This window comes from Harmonia axyridis, chromosome 1 (genome assembly GCF_914767665.1).
Source record: "Harmonia axyridis chromosome 1, icHarAxyr1.1, whole genome shotgun sequence".
In the NCBI taxonomy this organism is placed as follows: domain Eukaryota; kingdom Metazoa; phylum Arthropoda; class Insecta; order Coleoptera; family Coccinellidae; genus Harmonia; species Harmonia axyridis.
In genome coordinates, this window is record NC_059501.1 from 84,106,267 (window position 1) to 84,127,485 (window position 21,219).

Genomic DNA, 21,219 nt, shown 5'->3' on the forward strand with positions numbered 1-21,219 from the left:
GTTTCCTTCATGAAACGCCCATTATTCCACAATTCGTTTTCAAAATCTCTTAAAATGAAGAAAAGTCGAGTAAGAAATATCAGTTGAAAAGTCATAACGAAACAAAGTACATGTATATAGGTTAACAGTGTTGATAGGACTTTCGGTGTCTGAAACACTTTTCTAACTTTGCCAACGTTTCGTAGACATATTTCCACTCCCTCCGGGCTGAAATTAATTCAATAAATGAACAAAGGTTTTTCTGTTCCATTTGGATTCCCCGTTTATTATGACATATCCCAATTGTTTCATAATTATGATTGGAATTTATTTAGCGTATCGTATTCTAAATCTAATTTTTTCTATGATATTGAATTCCAAAAATGACTTCCTTATAAAACAGTTCAACAGCAATGATCTTAACAACACATGACAAAAAAAGACAAGTACGTATACTGTGAATAAACATTTCCCTGTTTACCATAATATCAGATGAACTGTTATAAATATTTCATTGCCATCAAGTTTTCGATCATCATTCATTAATCCACTGAAAAAAAAAATACGAAAAATATGAGTACTGCTATTGAATGTTGGCTGTTAGCATCTGGGACTTCGGTTTATTGCTTAATCACTATGTAATATTCTACTTTTATCTTCATTCAGACATGTATACTATTCTGGATGAGAAAATTCGGATTTTTTATATTGGGTATAAACGAACTTCACGAATTGAATATTTTTGTGGAAAATATTCTTCTGATCTTGACTCTCTGCCAGGATTCATATAAATCTGAATGATTACTGATGTCAAAAACTTCACCCTCATCTGGAAAAATATTGGAAAAACTCTAAAAACTATGTAGTTGTTTCATATCTATCAGTTTATCGATCGCCTTCGAATTATCTCACTTCGCGTAAAAATACGCGATCAAAATGAATATACATCTATTTAATGGTGTTTTTGGAGACATCAGTTTCCCGCGAAATATTCAATGACGTAACATATCTTCTTCCTTCCTTCTATTCAGATATGTTATCAATTTATGGACGAGGGACACTAATTTCCGAAATTTGTACTTATGAAAAGGGGCCAACTCCATCCCATTCAGTTTTGAGCGCTCGCCTCGAGGTTTATCGCTTTATTATTTCGTCACAATGTCAATTTCCGAGTTCTCAGCAGTGAATAGTCCAAACAATTTAGCTCGACTCACTACAATTAATACACTATAACTTTTGAACTTATATAGGTACGCGAAATTTGCCGGGAAGGTTCGGATCTCGAATGCCGCAGTTGAGTTCGTTTAATAAGCAGAATCTGAATAGGGGTTCCGTAAATATGGCCGTTCGAAATTTTGTATTTTTTTAATTTCGAAACCACAGGCACATTTGCGAGGGAAATTTGCATTCAGATGTAGAATGACCATATAAAGCTTCGTGCAAAATATCTTGTTGATCACTTGATCAGAACCATAGAAACTCTGTGACCACAGAACTGACGGAGTTGAGATTTTGGGTATTGATATAAAATAGCAATGCTAAGCTCCTCGCCAAATTTCAAGCTGATCGCATAATGAGAACAATAAAAAATTAACCTCGGAGTCGACATAGAAATGATTGGGATATATTTATGTACCTCTTTTTAATGTTGAATTTCGGGACCGCCACCAGATGTCTTTAATACTTCTAGCGAATTCTCCAATTAGCGGCAATATCAAAGATGTTGTAAATCAATGTTTTCACCACGTCGGTTTATGAAATGGACGATGCTATTCCTCCTCTTATCGCATTTTTCACGTAAGCAGATCACTGGATTTTGTTGCTTATCCTTCAACCAAAATTGGAACGTGTCCCATCAATATGATGGTATATTCCACAGACTATTCAAATATGTTATTGGAAAAACTATCGAACCAAGGCGAGTAAACTTATTGAGGAAAAACAGTTTTTTCAAAAATTTTTTTCTGCAAATTTGACTGGTTTTCAAAATAAGTTCTACAGACAATTTATCAGCCTTTGTTTCCTCATTTGAACTTCCGATTTTCTAGAAAGTAGAAATTTTTTCTTGTAAAATATACTTCACAATATTTTTTCATATCTTTTGAATGCTCAATCGATTCTGAATCCGGATATGTAAGTAGAGTTGTTGTTTTATCAATGAAATTCAAATTCAATTCAAGTTGTCAATATCGATTATAATATAATCTGAAATATGAAGCCTGAATTTTCATTCAAAACTTTTAATATTTTCACTCTTGAAAAAAGATGTGATATTATAATATACCTATATCAAAAACAACAAAAATGCTGTGCGAAGAAGTGGGTGGCAGGCATTTTCAACACTTTCTTTGAATAGCATTTTTTGTTACTACATATTTCGAAAGTAACCCTTTTTTCCAAGAGTAAATATATTTATTGCTTTGAATGAAAATTCAGTTTCATATTTTCGCTCATGTTATATTCGAGAATTAATACTTAAAAATTTGACAATGAAATATTTATAGAACCATAGGCAATGTGGATATGAGTATACCTAATATGGAATCTGTATTATGTCAAGAACTCCACGGAATTTTTCGATCGTCTCCGTATTATATTTCTTCGCATAAAAATATGCTAATAAAATAAATGGGTTCTTAACTACATCTGTTCAACATCGTTTGTTTCAATTTCCTGCTGAATGTTTAATTGTCCTAGTTCTGTTCAGATGAAAAAGGTATTTCCTAACCTCGATACAAAACTCTAGAGGATCATTCGTCAGGTCGTTTGAAGAAAAATCTATGAATATATGTCCGGAGTTATGTCGTATCTGAAATCTGGGTGACGAAAATGCTATAATCCTGCTAGTTTTTCCAAAATAAAATTGTAAAGTTGGCTTAATGAAGGTTAATAATAGATATTTTGCTTGTAATTTCCCAATTGTTTTTCGTTAGATATGGTGAATTAATCATATTTCAAGCCTTTTTTCTTTGTCAAAACGACGATTGTATTCATATTTACACCCCATGGCGGCTTCAATCGTTTCTGTCAGCTGTTCCGTTTGAAATATCATATCCTCCATCGGATGTAAACAAAACTAATAAATCCTAGTTTTTGACGAAAACAGATTTTTTTTCAGGAATTCATAATTTACAACGAGAACCAATTAAGAAAATACAAGAAAACTATCCATTATTATGAATAACCTTACCCTCATTAAACCAAATTTACAATTTTATTACGGAAAAACTAGCAGGATTACAGACTTCGTGAGTCCCAGATTCGTAATCTACGACCAGAATCTGTAAAATTATTCAAATTAATACGCTATTTTAAATAACGCGATTGATACATACAATATAGAATTTTGCCGAGATCACAAATATTTGGAAAACTGTTGAACGGAAAATGAGTGAAAAAATATGTAAAAATATGCTGAATGTTCCTGGAATTGAAATACCCCAAAAAATATAGGGTATCTATATAATTTAAAACAATAGTCACCGTCCAATCCGCTTTTGTGTGACACCCCCTATATATTCTTATATACAGGGTGTCTCAGGTGGTAGGCACAAAACCTGTGTTTTTTATTAGGAAATACCCTATATTTCACTCCAGATTTAGGAAGCATGGTTAGAATGAGGCTAATTTTGACGTCTCATGTGCTCAAAATTTTCCGATTTTGAGATATTTCAATTTGTCAATTCGAGCATCTCTGAAAAAAACTCGATAACTCCGACGCAAAAAAATTTGGTGGAATGAGATTTTGGCTGTGAATACTAGAATGAAGGAATCAAATACTGTATATGGGTCATATAATTATTCAAAACTCTGCTGAGAATTTTCGAAATATCGTCATAGGACGTTTCGAATAGTGATGAAAATTGTGAACAGAATTGGTCTTAATATGAGGATTATTTTATTTTCGAAAATATATTTCATTGTAGTTTCGTTACAGAAATTGCATTTATGACAAGGGCGATCCTAGCCTTTAAATTGGGGGGGGGTCGCCGTTATGAACATTTTTTTGATCCTCTGTATAACCGAAAGAGCCTAGATTGAGAAAGTATTCTAATCTCAATTTTCAAATTTCTAGTCGACCCAGTTCCTCAGTAACTTCTTGATTGAACTTGAGTATTCCCAGTTAAAGGTCATAAAAATAAGGTGAAGTTAAATTATTGGGTAAAGTATTTTAAATAATGAGGAAGTCAAGGGAATCATAATTCTTTTCAAATTTAAATATCTTCTCTATATGTACGAAAGAGCCAGGAATGATAAATATTCTAATCTCCATTTCCAAATTTCTAGTCGACCTAGTTCTTCTGTAATATCTAGTTAGGAATTTCCAGTTGAAGGCATAAAAATATGGTGACAATAAAATATTCGGTTTTTCTTTGGTTTTTGATTAAGAAAAATAATAAACTTCAATTGTAAATGAAGTGTTTCGAAAGAAACACCATCTTGAAAAAATCTTAAGAATACAAATAAATGAATTTCAAAGGAACATAAATAAATCTCTAAATAAAACGAACAAATATAAATGAAAATAAATGAATGAAAATGAAGAAACATAAACAACTTTCTTGAAAAGTAAATAAATATATGAAAAAATAAATAAATATGAATAAAAACGAATGACTATGTATAAATTAAAAATATCACAAATATTCAGTTTGAAAATGAAAGTTTCTTCTTGGAGCCCTTCAGCTGATTGTGAATCCATGTCTTTATTTGTGGTGACGTGCGATTCTGAAGAACAGGAGTTTCTTTTATCACTGTTTGTATCACTTTCAAAGGAGGTAGAGCTTTTCTATTCATATATTCTCCGAAAATACGGAAAATAGCATCCTTCTCCTCTTGGGTCCACCTCACTCTTTTGAGGGTGCCAGATAGGGTATGGGCTATAAAAATGGAAAAAAGAGTTGAAACAATACACAAGTTTCAGTAACTTTTCAAGACGAGAGTGATTCTACTCTAACAACACAAGCAATTTTTTTTCTCAAACATAAATCGTATGATATATCAAGAGAATTTTTTTAAGAGACATTTATTCCACTCCGTAGTGATTCACTTGGTCCTAATGAACATGAATTGTTGAAATTCAAGTTCTTTCATATTATATTTTAGATCTGGAGTGGAAAAATTCAATATACTTCACGAGAGCCCTCGCTGGAGCTCAGCTGTAGATTTGTTTTCGATTGGTAATACTATAATATAAAATATAGTGATGAAATCACTATTTTACGTTCACGGCCGTACCAAAAAAAATTGCTTCGGGAAATGACATTAGTAAAGTCGAAATTTCAAGATGTTTTTGAAAAAAAAACTATTTTGAGGTTGGTGAATTGATTACAATTAGCAGTTCGAATGAAATGTAATTATGTATCTCACCTTTGCTGGAATTCCTCCTATTCCCCCCACTAAGATTTGGAGTTCCTCCTGTTGAATTGATTTCATTTGTAGGAATTGGTTCTTCATCATTGACAACCTCATTTTCGGAGTCATCACTGCTTGCATTTTCATTTTCTCCTTGAGCTGTTTGCAGGAGTTGTGAAATGCCCAAAATGTCCCTACTTATAATGGGCTGACGATAAATGCCCTTGTGTATCTTCTCCGAATGGCCCATGAAGTTCGACAAATCCACTACGTCTTGATTTTCAAGATTCAAAGTAATACACGTAGTGGCTATATGTTTCCTCAAATTGGTGCCACGTAGTCTTGTCGGGTGCTCAGCACCACAAGCTTCAGAGAATTTCCTCATCAAAGTGCAGGCACTCAGATGTGGATGCTTTTTTGTATCCGACCCTGGTGTACCGAATACATAAGGGTTACTCTTGTGGACCCTCATATTTGTTCTGTTTTTTATTATTAATTGGATGCACTCACATAAATGAGTATCCAATAGAACAGGAACCGTCCGATTCAACTTGCCCCTTATAGTGAATCGAACATATTTTTTTGCAATTTCTTTTGATTTCTCTGAAAGTGATTGAAATAGATCATTATTACTTCTCTCAATCGTTTCGTATTTTTCAAATTCGGTAATGCTAATTCTCTCGACTTCTCCAGCGCGTCGTCTATTGAAAACCTGGATAGACGTTAGCGTTGCCTCTGCTAAGTCTATCCAGGCCAATGACGAGAAGCAAATTTTCAATTTCTCAAGGGCGTCTTTTCTCTTCTTGGTCAAATAGTCGCTGAGTTTTTTTATGTCGCCCATTGTGGGTAGCATAACTGTTTTTGTTCTACTCATTTTCAGTTGAGTTTCAGCAACAGTTCTGTTTACATTTATGTTCACTTCTTGAGCGAAAACTTTCAAGAAATATTTAGCATTTTTTCGCATTTCTTCCTTGTGGTTTTTAATGCACTCTGTTATTAATAAATTGCCAATCTGCTTCAGCAGTGTGCCCAAACTGAACGCTACCGAAGGAGCTTCGAAGCAGTTCGTAGTTTCAGTGTACCGGGCACACATATTTATAGCAGATAAAACCATGTCTACAAATTTTGGGTCATATATAGAGGCTAAATTATTTATTTCCTTACTCAGTGCCTTCATTTTAATGAGGAAATTACCAATTAATCGTAATCTCTGCCTTATCATTTGGAAATGTCTCGGTTCTCTATATTTTTCCACCATTTTGTTAGCATAAATGATGATGAGTTCATCATATCTGATTGCTCTACATACATCATCCTCCCTCAGCGGTGGGAATAAATGATTTCTCACAGTTATTGATGCCATAGGATGTATTCTTGATGTGATTTTTTTACTTAGCAAATTTGGCAATCTTTTAATGTCGGAATCAATGCCTGTGCAGGATCTGAAATGCACTCGAAGGGTGGCTTTTGAGAAAAATCCCTTACAGTTTGCACATGCACTGTAATCCCTACCACTTTTATTCCTGCTGCTTTTAGGCCGTCGCGCCACAATCAGCTCACCATCATTTAAATTCTCATTCGTATTAAAAAGGAAATTTCCCCTTTTTCTTATCTGACCAATAATCTTGGCCCTTTCTACGTTACCTTTTGGTAACATAATAAATTTTTTCACCTCCTCCTCACCGCTGTGTTTATTCTCTAGGTGTCGTGAGATTTTTTGCTGTTTCGTATGGCAGTAGAAACAAAAATTTGCCTTCTTGTCTCCTTTTCTTCCGCGGGACTCAGTTACCATCATATTTTCATCATCGCACCCTGGTTCGTTTAACGAGGCAGATAAATGAACTTGGATGCTTTTCGAGAGGGAATTATTATTGGACTCATTCGGTTGCGTTTTCTCCTCAATATTCAGATCCATTTCAGATAGAAAGGAACATGGTGTTGAGCTCCGACTGCCATCTCGTGAGTTATCAGATTGCGTTTCTGAATAAGTAGATAAATTATAATCTGAATCATCATCAGAATTGTCTCCATAAACTGAAAATAATAATAATAATTTAGGAAAAACTTTGAAGTTATAAACATTTAGGTTCACAAGAAAGCGACAGCGCGATGTTTCATATTTCTCGAATTAGGGAACATATACAGTGTGTAGATAAAAAAGGGGCAAAATCAATAAGTGAGTTATTTAATGTTTTCTTATGATTTCACTCATGACGTCATTTATTTTTACAGGTTGACGTCATATTTTCTTTCAAATAACTACCCCATTTTTTAGCTGCTTTATTATACCTACTTACATGAGGTTGTGCAATAAGTTACGTTAATTACAATCTTTCACACCATTATTTAGGTAAATTGCAGAAAATGTGTGATCTTTTGAAAAAATTTGTTATCTACGGTTTCAATTGTGTACACCATCATTAAGGCAAGTTTGATAAAGGAGAGAAAATATTTGGATTAATAATTAGAAAAAAATCATGCTGTGACTCTGTGAAATATGGTCTTCATGAGCAATGTTACCATAAGATGGTTAATTAAAAACTTGAATTCACCTGAAAGAGCGTTTTGCTTGATAAGATTCAATAACACAGCTCTTAATTTGATTTCTCACGTTATCCACACACTGTATAGAATGTATATAAATATTTATTATATTTTATTATTTACATACAGGGTGATTCACCGCGATGGCCTATTAGAAGTCCAACGTCCAATTAAATATTTGCATATGAAATAAACGATTGACAATAATTAACAATGAAACTAATTTAATTTCAGACTTGTTTCGAATGGTACAATATATACTTTTTATGATTTCATAACAACCATAACCTTAGAAATATTATGAAGATCCATATTTTTATTTTCTTTCAGGAAAGCTCAAGTAATAATTTCTCTAAGAGGTATGGAACATTGGGCAAATGTTGCAGGTCCCATTATTAGGAATTACTGTTCTATACAGGGTGTATCTTGAATGGTTGGCCTTCGCCTAGTAGTGAATGCAAGTCATCCAGGCCTTTCAGAAAAGTAGCTTGTTGCGTATCCCAACTGTTAGTTTCGGAGATACAGGGTGATTCAGGGAAAAATCTCAAAGATCTTATTATTGCCCTAGAAATATCAAAATAACATTGAACGCTCTGAAAGGTTGTTTGATGTGAACAAACCCACAAAATTCAAATAAAATCGGACTGCTGATTTGCGAGTAATGGTTATCCGAAATTGAAGCCGATTTTCATTAATCTTCCTGTACATTACTAACTGTCTTAAGATACACAACAAGCCACTTCTCTAAAAAGCCTGGATAACCTACACTCACCACTAGGCTATAGCCAACCACTCATGTTACACCCTGTATAAGCAAAAGATTCGAAAAATTTCGAAAGAAGGTTTTACAGTAACGATATCTGAACAAATATATTTTTTCATTTTTCAGTATAGATTGTAGAAACAAGTTTCAAGGAATATGGGTATTAATTTAATCAATTAATATTGCTCTCACGAAAATATATGCTTTTTCTGAGAAGGGTATAACTACCTGATAATTCTATCTCATCTTCAGGTTCCACTTGAACTGGTATTCCATGATGTTGCATAATACTCTGTTTGTTTTTGTCAACATTCATATCTGAAGCTTCCATGGTACTATTATCTGAAGCATAATATAATACCGTTTTAATTCAATGGCATGATAACAATGATCACACATAAATATACAGGGATATTCAAGGAAGGTTGATTATTATAAATGAAGTACCTTGAAATTCTGCATATCTGTCTTCCTCCTCTCCACAAACAGTGGAGAAAACAGTATCATCGAAGTTCTTCATAAGAGAAGTAGATGATCGGTTAATTTCCACATATTCTGTTCCAATTGAAAAATCATTGAAATCCTCATAGACTAGAGATTTTTCTGGCGATCTCCGCGGATTAAGCAATATATCTTCTATAATTATTTTCTCTGCAAATCAATAAAGATTCAATATCAGCCCTCGATATAGCTATTAGCTATCAGGTCACTACAGAGGCGTACCCAGGCATAAGCCTTGGGGAGGATATAGAAAAAATTGTTCGCATTTTCCTTCTTTTGAAGAAGTTTTCCAAAGAAGTTTGCTTACTCATAATAAGATTGTGTTATATAAGGTTGTTACATACAATGGATATTCCTCCTGGGGGAATATATCCCCCTTATCCCCCCCTTGGGTACGCCACTGCGTCACTATAAAATTAAAGTTGTTCGTGAATTGAGCTATAATATACATACATATATAATAGTTGAGGATGAAAATAAGACTCAAATGATCTTGTTATCAAAAATATGTGAAGAACAAGTAAGTAGGTACCTTGAAATGCTCCGTCACTACTTTGTTCATCTCTACCCTCAACGGTGGAAACATATTCATGGTTGATGGAGGAAGTAGATGGTCTGTCCATATCCACATATTTTTTTCCAATTTTTGAATCAGTGGAATGATTATCGCCTATAGATTTTTCTACTGATTCTCTTTGTTCGAGCGTTTCTTCTTGAAGAATCCTCTGTTCTTCTCTTTGCTCTGAAAATGAATATGGATTGGATATAAATATTTTATTGCAAACAGTCACTCAGAAAAACTTAATTGTACCCGTTGGGCAAAATTCGATGGTATTGAATAGTAGCCCTGTAGCCATAGGATCTAGGAATTATGGATGGCATATTTTCAACTTCGATTTTTAAAAGATGGATAATGACCAAAACCAATCCCTATTTATTTATTCATTAATGAGTGAAATCTCATTTTGGATTCAATGATTCATTTTTATGAATTTTTATAGTTAATGAATGCTAATTAATAACGATTCGTTTTGAGTTTTTGAAAGCTATATTTCATCAAAACACAATAAAATTGAAAGTTTAACTGACTTTTCATATAGAAAGAAAGAAATGATTAATCAGGTGACATAAAGAATGATACTTTATTAAACTTATATATTCAAATGCTTGATTCTGAAAATAGTGGAAACCCTAATTTCCGATATTTTTTGCCTTTTTACCGAATTTCAGCGAAAATTTGACCGAAATATTACGATTTAAGGTTGAAAATACGTGTCAAATGACCGTGTTATTGAAAATATTTCGAGAAAAAGTAAGTACCTTGAATTGCTTCATCACTACTTTGTTCATCTCTACCCTCAACGGTGGAAACATATTCATGGTTGATGGAGGAAGTAGATGGTCTTTCCATATCCACATATTTTTTTCCAATTTTTGAATCAGTGGAATGATTATTGCCTATAGATTTTTCTACTGATTCTCTTTGTTCGAGCGTTTCATCTTGAAGAATCCTCTGTTCTTCTCTTTGCTCTAAAAATTAATATGGATTGGATATAAATATTTTATTGCAAACAGTCACTCAGAAAAACTTAATTGTACCCGGTGGGCAAAATTCGATGGTATTGAATAGTAGCCCTGTAGCCATAGGATCTAGGAATAATGGATGGCATATTTTCAACTTCGATTTTTAAAAGATGGATAATGACCAAAACCAATCCCTATTTATTTATTCATTAATGAGTGAAATCTCATTTTGGATTCAATGATTCATTTTTATGAATTTTTATAGTTAATGAATGCTAATTAATAACGATTCGTTTTGAATTTTTGAAAGCTATATTTCATCAACACAATAAAATTGAAAGTTTAACTGACTTTTCATATAGAAAGAAATAAATGATTAATCAGGTGACATAAAGAATGATACTTTATTAAACTTATATATTCAAATGCTTGATTCTGAAAATAGTGGAAACCCTAATTTCCGATATTTTTTGCCTTTTTACCGAATTTCAGCTAAAATCTGACCGAAATATTACGATTTAAGGTTGAAAATACGTGTCAAATGACCGTGTTATTGAAAATATTTCGAGAAAAAGTAATTACCTTGAATTGCTTCATCACTACTTTCTTCATCTTTTTTAACAACGGAGGAAACATATTTATGGTTGATGGAGGAAGTAGATGGTCTGTCCATATCCACATATTTTTCTCCAATTTTCGAATCAGTGAAATTATTATCGCTTACAGATTTCTTTACTGATTTTAGCTGTCCAACCATTTCATCTTGAAGTACCCTCAGTTCTTCTTTTTTCTCTGAAAATGAATATAGATTCGATATGAATATATTATTTGTCACTCAGAAAATCTCAACTACAACCTTAAGAAAGGAATATAATGGATGGCATATTTTCAACTTCAATTCTCAAAAGATGAATACCTAATGTCCAAAACGGAATCCCTTTCTCCTTTTGTGTTCAATTCATAAGGGAAAATTCATTTTTGTTTGAATTGATTAATTTTTTCAATTTTTTTTATTCATATGAAATAAAAAATTTAACGATGTTGAATCCGGAGACCTTACTGACCACCAAATAATTTAATTATCAGAAGTTCACAAATTATCATAAATAGGCCCTTGGTTGATTTGCCGTGTGAAACTGAAACTTTTTATGATTTTTGTAGTTTTTAAAGAAATTTATTTATCATATTATATATCTTCGAAAATTGAAAAAACGATTTTATTTATTTTAGAAACATTTGTGGTTTTTAATAAACAACAATTATGTATTATAACTTCTAGACTAAGTAAGCAATAAGAATGAAATAATTATACCAATGGATTTTACCAAAAAAGTGACTGTAGTACTTTTCATTTCACGCCAATTTCCAATTTTCTTCTATAGCTTGAAAACAGTTGAATTTATTATCTGTTCGAGTCCGCAAATGTGCCATTCATCTTTTGCTAGCTCAAAAGTTTTCTGAGATCCCATCACTAGACAACGAATTTGGGACAGCCGATATAGTCAATTGAAATGTTTGGCTCTATATGTACAGGGTGTTTTATTATTAACTGGATTAACATATATGGTCGTGTAGATGACACCGGGAGAATAATTTTTGTCTTATGACATATTTTTTTTTTTTAACGACTTTATTCTTCAATTAGATACAACAAGGCGACATTTAGCTTGAAGCTACTCTTACATGTAACCTCATCATACCATAACATCCATGACCTAGCCGGGATTCGAACCCGGTACCTTCAGCATCACAGCCGTCTCCCAAACCACTGTGCTGCCGAAGGTAGACAACATATATCTCGTTTTCAAAGCGAACTTGAGACACAAAGGGTTCAACGTAATTTCTGAGCAATATTTTATTGAACATGATCAGTATGAACCTTTAAAGTTACGATTTCTGGTCACACCAACTTATTTTTTGGTGCTAAATTCGAAAAAGGTAAAGAACCCTGAAAAAAAATTTCAAACTGGCGGAAAACCTGCAATGTTCGTAATTTTTTTTTTCGGTTGTCAAATTGAATTTCATTTTCCGAATGAACTCAATTTTCCAAGAATTTCAATAAAAAAATCTTTATAAATCGAAAGGAATATAATTGTTGCATGTTTACAGGAAAAAATTATTCACCCGAAATTGATGAAATATTTCACGATTGTCTTGTTTTCATACTTTACACGAATATGAAAACTGAATCGAAAAATATCAAACCTTCCTTCATTAAAGCCATCCAAAATTCTCCTCCGGTCTTCTAACAAAATTGAATTATCCTTGGATGAGTTCAAATTTATAATTCACAGGTAATAACTCAAGGTCGAGAGTTCGACCCCTAACATAGATTCATTGGAATTACAGTGAAATATTTTTGTGATAAATTTTCATTACTATTTGAATTGTTTCGACAGCTCAATTTCAAACTTTTGGCCATCATAGCCCTACCAGTTTTTTTTTTCAATTATGCTAGAGGACCAAAAGAAAAATTTAGATGGCTTTAATGAAGGAACTGTTCGATATTTATCGATTCTTTTTTACTTTCGTGTGAGGTATAGAGATAAGTACAATCATCAAACATTTCATCAATTTCTGTTGATTTTTTTTCGCTTTAGATATGTAAAAAATATTTTGGTTCGATTTATGAAAAAATTTTCTCACAAAAATTATCTTAGAAAATTGAGTTCATTCAGAAAATTAAATTAAATTTAGCAACCGAGTTCTCGTTCGGAAGTTATCGTATAAACGTTCGGCCGGACAGAATCGAATTTGAGGATAGATTTGTCAACAGTGAGTGGAACCTTTTGAAACCATTTCCGGCTCGGAATTCAAAAACTACAGACATCGTGATGAAATGATAGAGCGATCAATTCGGATACAGGCACTCGAAAAAATTTAATTTTATTTTATCAACAATAAGTTTCATTTCGAAATTTCTGATTACGAAACAGGAGGTACAGGGGGTGTTATGGAACTTTGCAGTATTGTGATCAATTAAGAATATTCTATATTCAATTATAGTGGCAAAATTCATATGTATCCCTGGAGATTTTCAAAAAGAAATTTCATTCTAACAACTTATTTTCAATCGATAAAAAATAATTATGGGTGATAATATAAAAAAACAACTCACCTTTTTCTGTTATCAGTACTGCTTCATATTTGGCACCTCTATGTTTTACAATGCAGGCATTATTATCTCCTTTTTTCTTTGAAATATTTTTCATTGAATATATTCCGTAAGTCTGGTCGGGAAAATGAACTAGACCAAACATTTTTGCTTTCCTGGAAAACACAATTTCTTTATTTAACTGTCTCAATTAAGATTATCAATAGATCTTACCTTACAAAAAGATCGAAATATTCAAACACAAGTTTTCACTCCGAAATATTCACAACACAACCAACTTCAGATTAAAAAAATCGAATTTATCTGCTCGTCTATTTTCAGAGTTCTAATATTCACTTGGAGAAATTCAGAATAGATCTGTATTATTCCAACTGTTACTAGGCCCTAGTAACAGAAATTTTTTTATTATCTCGTCAAATGAGCGAGATTTTGCCTATATACGATGACATGAAACACCCGATATTGGTTATACACAAAAATCTAATACATTCAAATATAAATCGTTTTCAAGTTTTATATCTTCAAAAAAGTAATTTTAAGGTTGAAAAATATCGAATTGTATATTAAGCTCTTACCTTTAATAACTGAATAAACAAAAAGTCCTTAGGTCAAAGGCAAATATAACTTATAAAAAAACTTCAAACACCTTCACTAACTTCACTTAATAATTGAGTCTCAAAAACGTACAAATATCAGTCAGTCAGTAAGCAAGACCGTATAGAAATAGTGAAGAGTACTAGTATTATATAGTAATTACCCCTCCCAAGATTTTCAAAATATGAAATTTCAGAATTCTTGCAGAAACGAAAAACGAAATTTTTTTCCATAAAAATGAACCAATAATCATTTTACTTTCCTTTGAAATCTTCAAGGCAGTCGAAAATCGCACCCTTCAGAGTTTATTAGTTTATTATCGCTTTCAAGATAATTATTTTTATTTCCCTACGAGCACGTCTATTTTCGAGATTTATTATTATCCTTTGTATATCCACTTTGTCGGCGTTGCCTCTGGTTTTGCCAAATGTGATTTTTGTATTCGTCATCGGTATACGCCAGGCCAGTGATTCCTAAAGTGGTCCAGGTTATTGCAAAATATTCAACGCTTTCAAATAATAGCTACCTAAATTTGCATAACGGTCAAAAAAGTTATCCGTCTTTACTGAATTTTAAAGCCGACCCATAAAACGAACCGTAATTCTGTTATGGATAATGCCGACAAAGCATTATCAGAGGTGTCTACAAGCATGAGAGTTGCTAAGTACAGGTCCATTATGCATAAGATATTGTAATTACTGTATTGAATTCGTATAAGATCCTCTTTATTTCCGGAAAGCAATGTATTGATCGAACATCATTTCAACAGTTTCATCAGCGTGATCAGATTGGAATATGATGAATCTATACTGACGTTTGAATTGAGAAGTGCGTGCGTATCTACAAAAAATCACTTTTGGGATATTGATTGAACTTTAAATACTTTCATTTGTGCCATCCACAGATTAAATTTAATTAACATGCATTATCATTTATTTTTTCTTCATATTAATTCAATTGAATCTGTGGATGAAATGAAAGTCTTCAAAGACAAATATCCCAAATGTGCTATTTTGCAGATACGCCCTTTTCAATTGAAACGTATATTATATTTTTGATGGTCTTTTTAATGTGCTTTCAACAATTGAACATTTGCTCCCATAACCACATATAAAATATTATGAATCTAAATAATTGATTGGAAATACAGAGATATATCTTCGTAAAAATTCCATAAAAATGAACCAATAATCATTTTACTTTCCTTTGAAATCTTCAAGGCAGTCGAAAATCGCACCCTTCAGAGTTTATTAGTTTATTATCGCTTTCAAGATAATTATTTTTATTTCCCTACGAGCACGTCTATTTTCGAGATTTATTATTATCCTTTGTATATCCACTTTGTCGGCGTTGCCTCTGGTTTTGCCAAATGTGATTTTTGTATTCGTCATCGGTATACGCCAGGCCAGTGATTCCTAAAGTGGTCCAGGTTATTGCAAAATATTCAACGCTTTCAAATAATAGCTACCTAAATTTGCATAACGGTCAAAAAAGTTATCCGTCTTTACTGAATTTTAAAGCCGACCCATAAAACGAACCGTAATTCTGTTATGGATAATGCCGACAAAGCATTATCAGAGGTGTCTACAAGCATGAGAGTTGCTAAGTACAGGTCCATTATGCATAAGATATTGTAATTACTGTATTGAATTCGTATAAGATCCTCTTTATTTCCGGAAAGCAATGTATTGATCGAACATCATTTCAACAGTTTCATCAGCGTGATCAGATTGGAATATGATGAATCTATACTGACGTTTGAATTGAGAAGTGCGTGCGTATCTACAAAAAATCACTTTTGGGATATTGATTGAACTTTAAATACTTTCATTTGTGCCATCTACAGATTAAATTTAATTAACATGCATTATCATTTATTTTTTCTTCATATTAATTCAATTGAATCTGTGGATGAAATGAAAGTCTTCAAAGACAAATATCCCAAATGTGCTATTTTGCAGATACGCCCTTTTCAATTGAAAAGTATATTATATTGAATATGAATTGATTCATCGGAACATTCTTGAGTCTAGACATTCCCAACCGTCTCGGTTAGATTTTTTGAAACTACTAAAATCTATCAAATGATTTCTTCCTATTAAAAACTTCCTGAAAATGCAATAATCTACTGAAAAATTGGATATCAACTAAATCTGGTCATACTGAGTTTCATTATATTTTGAGTATCTATTGACACTTTAGCTCAAATGATAGGTACACTGAAATTATCGTACAAAACGCTATTATCGTACATGCGATATCGTACATAGAATTGAGCAGCAAATTATCGTACAAAACGATAATTATCGTACGAACGGCAACGCTGTACTAGGGCTCTTGCAGCAAAAATTCGATAAGAGGGGGAATATCATCATCCACATCTTGAAGAAAACACCAGACGTGGTGTAAACATTTATTTACAACCCTTGTATTGCCGATAACTGGAGAATTCACTATATGGATTGAAGACATCTGGTTACGGTCCCGAAATTCAACATTAAAAAGATGTACCTATATCTGAATCATCTCTATACCGACCCCGAGGAGTCTTTTCAAGCCGGACTTTAATATTTTCAATATTCTGCTTGAATTTTATGTAGAAGCCTCTATTCACACGAAATTTTGCATGAAGATCAAAATTGATAATTTATATATTCAGGCAAAATTTCAACTCGAGCAAATTTGTTGTAACTTATATATTAGGTGTACATTTTTTTAATTCTTCTTGAATTTTCTATTGTTCTGTTTATGCTATCCGCACGAAATTGTGCACGCAGTCTCGAATGATCATTTTATGTATACACGCGAAATCTCCATCTGATCAGATCTGTAATCACAGAGATATCAAGTTTTTAATATCCAATATTCTTCTTGAATTTTCTATGGTTAATTTTTTATGGTTCTCATTATGCGATAAGCTTGAAATTTGGCGAGGAGCTTAGCATTGCTATTTTATATCAATACCCAAAATCTCAACTCAACGTCAGTTCTGTGGTAACAGAGTTTCTATGGTTCTGATCAAGTGATCAACAAGATATTTCGCACGAAGCTTTATATGGTCATTCTACATCTGAATACAAATTTCCCTCGCAAATGTGACTTTGGTTTCGAAATTCACAAAATACAAAATTTCGAACGGCCATATTTACGGAACCCCTATTCAGGTTCTGCTTATTAAACGAACTCAACTGCGGCATTGGAGATCCGAACCTTCCCTGCAAATTTCGCGTATACAGGGTGTTTCATTGGGAAACGGAAATACTTCATAGGTGCTTAGTTGACACCAAGGCGATTCTGGAGATACCCCATTCATTGGGTCTTACAGTCTTCGTAGGCGAGATACAGAGTGTTTTATGCGTTTTGCCCGTTCCTTTCAGAGGCCATTTCAAACGAACCACCCAGTATATTTTCTTCATATTTGGCAAATATGTTCCTAATTGAGAGCCCAAACGTATCATGCAATAACCACCTCGAAAATTCAGGTCCTGGTTAACAAAAAATTATGAATAGTTTGAATCCTCGTAACAACACCCTGTACATCGGAATTTTGAAAATCTGTTTCGATATTCGGAAACACCACTAAAAACTAAACTGAGAAGTGTAATTCAAATTTTCGCGCAGACAGTTTTACTGCACACATTTTCAAAGTGAAAGTGAAGTTTTCAAGAACTCATCAGGCTTGTCGGCGTTCGCTTTACGTTGCCGGATTTCATGACCACTTGGGGTTCTGCATTATTATCTTTTCAATTCTCTAATCAGACTACCTCGGTAGTGCAGTGGACAGAGATGTCGACTGTGGTGCCGAAGGTACCGGGTTCGAATCCTGGCTAGGTCATGGATGTTGTACATGTCCGGTGATGGTTAGGTTAGAGGCTAATGACCATAGCAGTCGATGCCTTCAATGAAAGAAAAAAAAAAAATCTCTAATCAGAATGTTGATTCCTCAAAAATGGAATGCAAAATATAAGAAAACAATTCTATTTCATCACTTCCAACTGATCCTTCTTGAGAAATATAAGTTTCATTATTTCATACCACATTCCATTATTTTATGATATTCTTCATTTTTTATATCAAATTATCTAGAGTCGAGCGTGGGCGCAATCGAATTAAATAATGGTTCATCCTCATCATCCGATCATTACTCGATAATCTTAAACAAAAATGCCGAAAACAAAACAAAAATTAACAGGGCCCAAATATGTGTTCAACGAGAAGGCGGTGTTTTTGAACATTAACTCGATATTTTATAGCATTTTATCAAATCCGTCTGTTATAAATGTTTCCTATTAATACAACTGTCTTATTTTCACCTTTACGAAAAAATGTTAGATAAGCTTTGTTGCTGAGAATGTTATTACGAATCTAAATGCATGAAAAAATATAGGGTGTTCCATTGAAAAAATATCATTTTATGAAATATTATGACAACGCGTCTATTTTTTTTTTTTTCGGCATCGAGAAGGCCACTGAGAATGCTACCAGTTTGCCCATTTAACCGACATCGTAGCATCCATAATAACAGAGTTGGCAATGGTGCCGACTCAATTTGGAACACCCTGTATATGAACATTCAAAATCTCAATTGAATCGGATCTGTAATCACGGCTCTATTTTCAATATTCTCCTTGAAACTTCTATAGTCCATTTGTCATGGTTTTCATAATCTGATATCCATCAGTTGTGTGGTCACGTAAATATTGGTCATTTTTTTGGTTATTCTTTTTTAATTTTCTATTGTGCTGATTAGATGATGAGCATTAAATTTTGCACAAAGCATTTAAATGTCATTTTCCATCCAATTGGAAATCTTTATCGCGATCGAAACTGCAGTTCCGACATCAACAAGAAAATGAAATTTCGAACGTCAATATTTACGGAAACCATAATCGGATTTTATCCATAAACGAACTTAACCGCGGCATTTCTGATCCAAACCTACTCTGAAAATTTTAAGTTTCTAAGACCTTTCATTAGAGAATTATCGTGTACCTATACGGCTGAACGGTCAGAGTTGAATTTGAGGACGGATTCGTCATCAGTGAGTCGAACCTTATCATTTATCCATAAACTTCTTATGGACATTTCCAATGGAAGACCCTGCATACATCACTTTTTTCAAATGCGAGTACATCTGCATCCCATAAGCAATAGAAAGGAATATCCACATATTATTTGCACAAATTCCTGACCCACACATTTCATGAAGAAAAGAACGAATGAAAAAAATATATATTTATTGCGTAATGCGAGATGATAAAAATTTCAACCGAAAATTAATGTCCCGAAACTCAACAATAAAGAGATATATTTCAAAAATATCGCCTGATATCCCATTGAACTGCGTACTACATATTGACATCTTATATTTCCTCATGTCATTTATACATATAGTGAACTTCTACTTGAAGAATTGAAATGCGAAGAAATAGTTAATTTCCCATCTAAAGCGGAAACTTCCACTCATATACCGAGAAATGTTCGGACCAATGGCACATTTAGAACCGAATGTCATTCCGATTCCGAGAAGAATATAATTTCATTGAGAAAACCATTTTCATTCCTTGTGCAAAGATATTTCTGACATGCGGGACAGTCGAAATCGAATGAATAGATTTTATAAGAACGCAATAGAGACGATATCAACGTGATAAACGTCCTGGAACTATGCAGTATATTAGGGTACTGGAAGTCAGCATTATACATATATCAGTTCCAAGACTGTCCCGGAACTATCATTTCGGTCCTGGAAGTCAACATTAGGCATATATCAGTTCCAAGACTGTCCTGGAACTATACATCGGTCTTGGAACTCGCGGTTAGCTGGTAAAAAATGTCTTGGAACTCGACGTTAGTCATATATATATTATATATATATATTGTACAACTTACAATTTGGTATGGTTTTGGAACTTGCGTTCTTGAAGACTTAAGAAGAGAGAGGTTAACAGATGATTTTTACAGGTTATGTTATTTTACATGAACATAGAATGTTGTGCTATTACACAGAAATAAAACTTCTTTTTATCGATACATTACATTTCCTCTCTCCTAAGATAAAAAAATAGAAAAATTAAATACTTTTACAAATTCAACCTATCAGAACAGTTTAAAAATTGCGGAAATGAACGAATGCGCTATTCATTTGAATGAATTTAATTGAATTGACTTGGATGGAATTTTTTGTTTAAAATGGATGTGGTTCCTCTTAGGTCTGGAAATTGGTGATGATACAATTTTGTCTCTACTAACACTATTTTTAATTTTCTCATTATTATCACAAATTTTAATTTTCTCATCACTAACACAATTTTTTATTTTCTCAACACTATCATTTCTTTCTTCAATATTTTGAGTAGTTTCCTTATTTAAAATATCATTACACTTTTGTTTTACAACACTTGAATCTAACCAAGAATCTACATTTTCGATTATTGGCTTCACATTTTCAATTTTATCAGAATTGTCTATTTCTAAGTCATCATAAAATCTTCCTATTTTAATTAACTGATCTAAATGTCTTTTCCATCTTAATTTTTTATTATCTACAGGTGTACATATATATATTCTTCTACCCAATTTATTGCAAATGATTGCCCTAACCCATTTTGTTCTAGTTATGTCTCTATAATCTTTGGTATAAATTTCTTCCCCTTCTTCAAATTCAACTTCCCTATTCCCATGATGAAACTTTATTTGTCTCTCCCTATTCAAATTTGCTTCTGACTTTGTTAAAAAATCAAGTCTTGTCTTGACCTGTCTCCCGAACATCAGTTTTGATGGAGTTTCCCCAGTTGTGCAATGAGGAGTATTACGATAAGAAAACAAATACTTATTTATCATG

General features: G+C 32.9%; 1 protein-coding gene across 2 annotated transcripts; it reads right to left on the reverse strand.

Annotated features, from left to right (window-relative positions):
- Positions 1–3,858: 3,858 nt before the first annotated feature.
- Positions 3,859–16,461, reverse strand: LOC123688637. 2 transcript variants are annotated; one of them, XM_045627238.1, is made up of 9 exons: positions 13,995–16,461; positions 13,785–13,936; positions 11,249–11,458; positions 10,463–10,672; positions 9,675–9,884; positions 9,089–9,292; positions 8,870–8,983; positions 5,350–7,368; positions 3,859–4,859 (listed from the first exon to the last, which is right to left on the reverse strand). In XM_045627238.1, the coding sequence occupies exons 2-9, from the start codon at positions 13,924–13,926 to the stop codon at positions 4,627–4,629; spliced, it is 3,342 nt and encodes a 1,113-aa protein (XP_045483194.1). In that variant the 5' UTR covers positions 13,927–13,936; positions 13,995–16,461; the 3' UTR covers positions 3,859–4,626. The 2 variants fall into 2 exon arrangements, with proteins under 2 accessions (XP_045483194.1, XP_045483193.1); XM_045627237.1 differs by having other exon boundaries at positions 13,785–16,461.
- Positions 16,462–21,219: the final 4,758 nt, after the last annotated feature.